Source organism: Gallus gallus, chromosome 8, assembly GCF_016699485.2.
Source record: "Gallus gallus isolate bGalGal1 chromosome 8, bGalGal1.mat.broiler.GRCg7b, whole genome shotgun sequence".
Classification (NCBI taxonomy): Eukaryota; Metazoa; Chordata; class Aves; order Galliformes; family Phasianidae; genus Gallus; species Gallus gallus.
The window spans coordinates 8,789,656-8,796,916 of NC_052539.1; the positions used below are offsets into that span (position 1 = coordinate 8,789,656).

General features: G+C 56.8%; 1 protein-coding gene across 1 annotated transcript; it reads left to right on the forward strand.

Moving 5' to 3' along the window:
• The first annotated feature begins 58 nt into the window (after window positions 1-58).
• Window positions 59-6,833, forward strand: LOC121111385. Its single transcript, XM_040704894.1, has 3 exons — window positions 59-2,615; window positions 2,884-2,953; window positions 3,147-6,833. The coding sequence occupies exons 1-3, from the start codon at window positions 669-671 to the stop codon at window positions 3,311-3,313; spliced, it is 2,184 nt and encodes a 727-aa protein (XP_040560828.1). The 5' UTR covers window positions 59-668; the 3' UTR covers window positions 3,314-6,833.
• Window positions 6,834-7,261: the final 428 nt, after the last annotated feature.

A 7,261-nucleotide genomic window follows, 5' to 3' on the forward strand; every position in this document is an offset into this window, starting at 1 on the left:
GGGGAGGGAGGCGGAGGGAGGGCGCGGCAGCGGGGTGAGGCGGTGCGCCCTGGGCGCCTCTGGCCGGGGGACGCCCTGGCGCGCGGCTGACTGCCGCGACGAACGAGGCCCGGGCGGGCCCGGCCGCTCCGCTGCCACAGGCGGAGAGCAGCCGGTCCGGGCTCGGCCGGGCCGCCGGCGGCCTCCGAAGTCGCTGCCGCGGGGGACGCCGGTGGCGACTTCGCCACCTCCATCCCACGCCTCCTTCTTCCCACAGGTGGGCCGCACGACGCCGCGAGCGGTGCCGCCGGGCAGCCGCAGCCCGGGCTCGTCCCTCCACGGCGTCCGTCTGCCGCCGCTGCCCGGCCCGGAGAGCTCGCGGACCTCCGGGAGCCGCAGCGCACAGGTACGGAGCCCGAGGGGGACGGGGCCGAACGTCGCGTCGCGTGGGGACCGCCCTCTGCCGGTTCGGCTGTGGGGGGCGGGGCGGCAGCCGCCCGCGGGCTGAGCGCTGCCCTCGGTGCTCCGTGGAGCGTGAGCGGGAACGACCGCGCTCACTCGGTGTTTCTCCTCGGCTTCTCTTGCAGGCGGGCGGGTGGGAGTTCACGCTGTCGGTGACCTGCGGCAGTGCCAGTGGGCAAAGGAGACAGCCTCAGCCACCCCTGCTGCCTCGCTTAAGGCAGGCACGGATGCCGGCAGCTGCACCCTGGCGTGCGGCAGCATCTTCTAATGCCCGTAAGCTGCCTGCTCTGCAAGCAGCAGCCTCTTGCACACCTTCTGCAAGAGGCAGCGCACGTGCCATGGGCATTAGAGGCAGCAGACTCCCAGTACTTGCCCCAAGACCTCAGCAACCACCAGAGATGCCGTGCAGTTGCGACACGTGCTCGGCAAAGTCTGTGAGCGTGCCCAGGCTTCTCGTGCCCCAAGCAGCAGACGACGGTGCCAGTGCTGCCAACACTGCTCAGGGAAAACCGGGCGTATGCTCCGCGACATCGAGGGCTGAGGGTCAGGTTCCTGCCCCTGGTGGTTCCCGAACCAGGGATGTTGGAGTGCAGACGGAGCTGCAAGTGTTGGAAGAGGCTGCTGAGAAGGAATCCACAGGATGGTCATCCGGGCAACTGTGGAGCGCGTCTCTTGCCTCATCAGATGAGGAAGACCCCACGTGTTCAGCTTCTCTTCTGGCTGCAGACCCTGGGCCTGGAGGACACCTTCAGCCTTTGCCCGTAACAGGTCCTGAAGATGGGGAAAGCTCAACTTCTTCCAAGGCTGAATACTTTCCAGAGGAGACCAATGCGGCGCCACGTTTCTGGAGACCATGGGAGGGAGAAGAAACAGCTACCACCACGCCTGAATTCTCCAACCAATCTCTGGGAGAAGCACAGAGATTGCAAGATCCCGGAGAGGCGTACGGGGAGGTGTATGGATATCCTCCAGTTCACCCAGCAATCCGGAGAATCCGGGATGAGGCGAGGAAGGACCAGATGCGCTCCAGCTGGAACACATCCTGGCCAAACAGCATGAGTGTGCCCCAGCTGCTAAGGCCCCAAGCAGCAGAAGACGGTGCCAATGCAGCTGACAGTGCTCTGGGCACACTGAGAGCCTGCAGTGTGACATCGAGGGCTGAGGGCCAGTTTTCTGCTTCTGATGATTCCCCAGCCAGGGATGTCACAGCCCAGGATTCACAGCTAGAGCTGGAAGAGACTGCTGGGATAGAAATGGCAGGACAGTCATCTGGCACCCTGCAGGCTGCATCTCTTTCCCCATCTGATGAGGCACACGCTGTGTGTTCACCGTCTCTTCTGGATGCTGGTCCCGGGCCTGCAGGACACCTTGAGCCTCTGCCCGCATCAGTGCTGGAAGATGCAGAAAGCTCAGATTCTCCTGAGGCTGCAAGCTCTGCAGAGGAGGCTGATGGAGCATCACTCCCCTTGTCAGTGTCTGAGGGAGGAGCAAGAGAAGAGCCGGCTGTGGCCATGCCTGAGTCCTCCGGACAAGGTCTGGGAGAAGCACGGAGACTCCAAGATCCCAGAGAGATCAACAGGGAGACCTATGGGTGCTCTCCTATGATCCCAGCACTGCGGAGAATTCGTGAGCAGGACAGAAACGAGCGGATGTTGTCACACTGGGATATTTCCTGGCCAAGGAACGTGAGAAGCCCCAGGCAGCAAAGGCTCCAGGCAAGAGGCGATGCTTTCAATACTGCTGGCACTGCTCAGGGCATGCCGGGCATCCGGCCCAAGACATCACGGGCTGCTGTCCGGTTTCCTGACTCTGGTGACTCCCGAGTGTGGTCTCCTAGACTGTCAGTTGTGCAGGAGGAGTCCAGCGATGACAGCGACAGTGCTGTCAGCACTGCTGAGGGCATGCAGGATGCCAGAGACGCTGCAGTGACAGATAAGGGCACGCACCCGCCCTCCTGTCTTTGCCCTTCACCGCTGGAGGCTGTGGAGGATGACTGGGAGTGTGACTCTGAGGAAGATGCTGCATCAGAGGCAGTCAGCGTCACACCCAGCACATCTGATGATTCATCTGCTGAGGTGGAGTCCACGTCTTCAGCGTCATCTGTGGCTGCAGATCCCAGGCCTGAGGAGCATGTGTCAGCGTGTGAGGGAGCAGATGTGGGCCCTCAGCACGAGGTGAGCAAGGCACACGTGGCTGGTACCACGCGTGAAATCGAGGCAGAGGCAGGAGCGGTGCCTGGAGTGTGCGCTGTGGGGAGATGGCTGGTGCTGTCTCCTTTCCAGCCAGCTCCATGCATGAGGGTGGAGAACCCTTCTGTTACCCCTGCCTTGCCTTCAAGCAAAGGGGCCTGGGAAGGGAATCCCGTCCCTGGGACCCTGGCACCCACACCATCCATCGCCAGGCAGTGGCATACGCGAGCGTGCTTTTGTTCTCTCCACACAGGTTTCTGCAGAGACTGGAGAAGGTGCACAGAGCTCCGTGTGCTTCAGAGACGCACCGGAGGAAGGCCCAGGTGCGTCCTCAGGCAGAAAGCCATCCCAGGGAGGGCCCTGCCGAGCTCAGATGGCCCACCAAGTGGCACGGAGGCTGGCAGCGTTCCATGCCCTGCCACGTCCAGCCCAGTCCTCCCAGGGAAATTCCACGGTGGTGGGTGGCAGGCGGGGCCTTGCCTCTGCCCCTTGCCTACAGCTCTCTGTCCCCCACAGGTACCGCTGCCGCACCACACGCGGCGGCTCGCCGCCGGATGCCAGCTGTCGTCAGGATGGCGCTTCGGGCTCTGCGCAGGGTTTTCACCTGCAGCTGCATCAGGGGACAGCGAGAGGAGAGGCATGAGGCTGCAAACACCAGGCAGCTCCCAGAGACGGAAGACTGATCCTGTAGATGTAGAATTCTGATTAAATGTTATCTTTATTCTATCCTGGCTGAGTGCTGCCTGCTCCGTGCACGTTTGGTCTGTGAGTGCAGCTCCCGGGGTCAGAGCACAGGGCAATGGATCCCTGTGTCGGTGATGCCAGCAAGCGCAGAGAGCATTGGCGTGCAAGGCAGAGTGATTTCTTGCTTGCAAAGTGTGATCTGGCTGAGCTGGTGTGTGTGTGAGGTGGCCTGCGATGAAGGGGTGAGGGTCTCTGAAAGGGGCAGCCGTGGTGGGAGAGTGCCGGTGTGTCTGTAGGGGTGAGAGCACGACCTAGAGGAGAGCAGGAGTGTCCCGGCTGGACTGGGGCTCCTCAGGTGTCACACTGCGTAGGCTTGGGTATTCCCTACGTTGACATGATCATTCTCCCATACGAGGATGTCATCGGTATACAGACAAACCCGGACACTGTGTTGCAAGGCAACCTTCTCCAGCCTCTGTGCCTACACTCTGTGCACCAGAGTGGGTGAGTGTTTGTACCCCTGGGGTAATCAGGTGAATCTGTACTGCACTCCCAGCAAAGGAAATGCAAACTGCTTGTCCTCTGCCTTCCTCAAGGGGACCGTAAAAGCCTGTCTTAGACACCAACAGCAGGCAGAAAGGGGGGAGCCTGTTCCTGTAGGGCAGCGGTCAATTCTGAAACATTTGGGACAGCTGTTGCTGAAGGGGCAGTGTTGGCATCCAGGTGATTGCCCCAAGACCTCAGGGAACCTTGCATGTCCAGGACAGGCAGCTCCCAGAGATGACATACTCGATCTTGTAGATGTTGAATTCTGATCAAATGTCATCTTTATTCTGTCCTGGCTGAGTGCTGTCTGATCCGTGTGCTCACGCATGTTTGGTGTCTGAGTGCAGCTACTGGGATGAGAGCAGAGGGCAGTTGGATCCCTGTGTTGGTGGTGCCAGCAAGTGCAGAGAGCGTGGGCGTGCACTGGTAAAGGTTGTGCTTCGACTACCTTGTCAGTAGCAGTTACTGCATATCCTGCCTTACAGTTTCCTTGTCTCGCAAAACTGCTTCTGTTGATGAATTCAGGAGTCCTTAGCGCTGTCCAGTGGTGCCTCCTGTAGCTCTGGCCGACTGGCACGGACAGTCTCCAAGCAGTCACTCACTCACTCACTCGCTGCCGGCTCGGAGGTAGCCCCGTGTCGGTGCTCTGGGCGTTCGGCAAATTGCTTTCTTCCTTCTCTTGGATCACTTGGGCTCTCTGTTGAGAAACTTGACAGCCATTTAAACCAAGAAATTCAGCAAACTCACAGTCCACTGTACACAGGCCTCTTTTGTTACTGTGGCATCCACGTACGGCAGTAAAGTTCCTCCTCGGGATGGAGGAATCCCAGCCCCGAGCTCACAAGCTGACCGGTTCTCAAAAATCATTGGGCTGTTCTTACAACCGTGGATAACACTGTCCAGGTTAACTAAGTCTTTTCTCCCCATACTGGGGTTTTCCTATTCAAAGGCAAATGACTTCAGACTTTCTGTGGCAAAACGAGGCAGAAAAGGCGTCCTTCAGATCCAGAAGGTAAACCCCACCTACTCATTCCTTAATTGAGTTAATAAAGTGTACGGATTTGCCACCACTAGGTGTGTATCTTCAGCGATTCTATTGATTGCCCTCAAATCTTGTGCCAAACAATAGCTTTTGCCATCCGATTTTCACCGCCAAGACGGGGCTGTGGTATTTGGATTCACGTTCAATTACTAATCCGAACTTCAAAAAGTTACCCATTTTTTCTCCCGTCCTCCTACAGTCTTCTATCCTCAAAAGGCCACTGCTCTACCCTGACTGGGCTGGCGTCCTGCCTGTAACTTCACTTCTAACAGCCCGCCTTTAGGGCTCTGCCGGGCATCCCTGATGCCCGCGCTCCTGGGTATACCTGATTTAGGATTTCCGTAACTTCTGGGGGTACAACATTGCTTTTCCCAGTTTTTGTTAATGCCAGACTTAAAACTTTCAGTCAGTTGGTCTTGCCTGACACTTAGCTCCAATTATTTTTCTTCGCTGAATTTGATCTCTACATCCAGTTGTTCTAATAAGTCTTGCCCGAGTAACGGTCTTGGAGAACCTGACGTGCACGAGAATGTATGTATGCCTATTTGTTTGCTCAGGCTGTACTTAATTGCTCTCAGAAAGTAAGCTTTTTCTGGTTGGCCAGTAGCTCCTACTGCTGTTACAAAATCAGCATCTATGGGTAATCATTCTTGATGTGGCACAGAGTGAGAGGTCCCTGTATCCACCAGAAAATTAACCTCTTTACCTTGTTCGCCTAGCTGCAATTTAACCACCAGCAAATTAACCTCTTTACCCTGTTCGCCTAGCTGCAATTTAACCAGTGGCTCTGCTAGGGTATCCCAGGTTCCCATCACTCAGCTTTTGTGATCAGAGGCGTTTCCCTCCCCCTTAGCTTGGGACAGCTTCTCCACCAATGCCCTGCTTCCCTGATATCTGCACGCTGCTTTCTGCCCAATGGGGGTGGAACCCTCCCTGGGCCGTTCCAGCCCCCCCCGCCCCCCGCCTCTTCCCGAGGGGATCTCTGGGTCCTAGGGCCCTGCTCTGGCGCAGCAACAGTAGCAGCTGCTGTTGCTCTTCCCAGTTTCCTTGCTACCTCTGTTCCTCAATCAGTTTTCCCAGATCCCTCACCTCCCTCCTTGTTCCTGACATCCCTGTTACGCCTTGCTCATCTTTGCCTTCCTCAGCCCGTGTCTTTCTCAAACCTTTCTCACTTTCCAAGCGTTGCAGAAACTAACAGCGTTTTATTTCAGTTTTGCCTCCTTCCCTCCGGAGGCTTCCAGTGCCAACACTGCGATGTCGGGTTTCCTATGTCTCTGCAGATGGAGGCTTCTAACGTCCCGTCCCGTCCCGTCCCGTCCCGTCCCCTCCCCGCCCCGTTCACAAGTAACGCGCTGTTGACAGCAGGAGTCTCCGGCCCCAGCTCTCTCTCTCACTCCCAGAGTTCTGCTTACAGCCGCGGCGGTGGAGGCGGTGGGGGGTGCGGTGCAGGGCATGTGCTCTCGTGCCGGCACCCGGTGCAGATCACAAGCTCTCATATCTCAAACTCGCTGTTTTTCCTTAACCCTGCTGCCGTTTTTTCCACAGTCCCACTATTCGTGCTCTCCACTGCACTTCCACGTACCATCAACAATTACTTCCATATACCGTCCAAACATTTTGTCCCACTCCCTTCAAAACCCACAAATCAAACAGTACAGTTCTTCAGCTTCCACGGACACTCAGTGCTCACTCGCACAATTAGAATACTCAGTTACAAAAACTGGTCCTGTAACTTCATTTACGTTCACTTATGTTCCCGGTTTCTTATCCACTGTTCCCCCTGGCTCATCGGTGACGTTTCTTCAGGGAGCCAAAACACAACCCAGAGTGGTCCTTTTTGGAAGTTCTTTAGGCACTCCTCATCCATAACAACTGGTTACCCTGGCCAGTCTTAAGTGTTGGGTGAAAATCCTTTGCGTTTTGCTGGGTAGTCGAGTCCACCTCCTTCCCCGGGGCACGGGAACACCAAAGTTCCCTGGGCAAGAGTCTTAACCAACGTCCCCCAGCCAGACAAGAATATTTTAAACAGGGAATGGAATTCCACAAGTAACAGTTTTGCAACACGAACCTTTAACAATTACAAAGACAGACGGTGACAACCACTAATACAGTTCCTATAAGCAAGAAAAAGAAACACGGCCCAGACATTTACTGCCCCGCCTGGCAGTACAGTGTTACAAGTGACTTGCTTTATCCCTCCTGTAAATGTCTTCCCCAGCACCACCACTATGCCAGGGCCTTACCCCCGTCAACTTTCCGGCAGACTCACGGTTTCTCTCCCATGCTGAAATCAATTACCCATCCGATGCCTCCCGGGCCGATACAAAGTTTCACTGCCGCACACTCTGCGTTGCCCCAG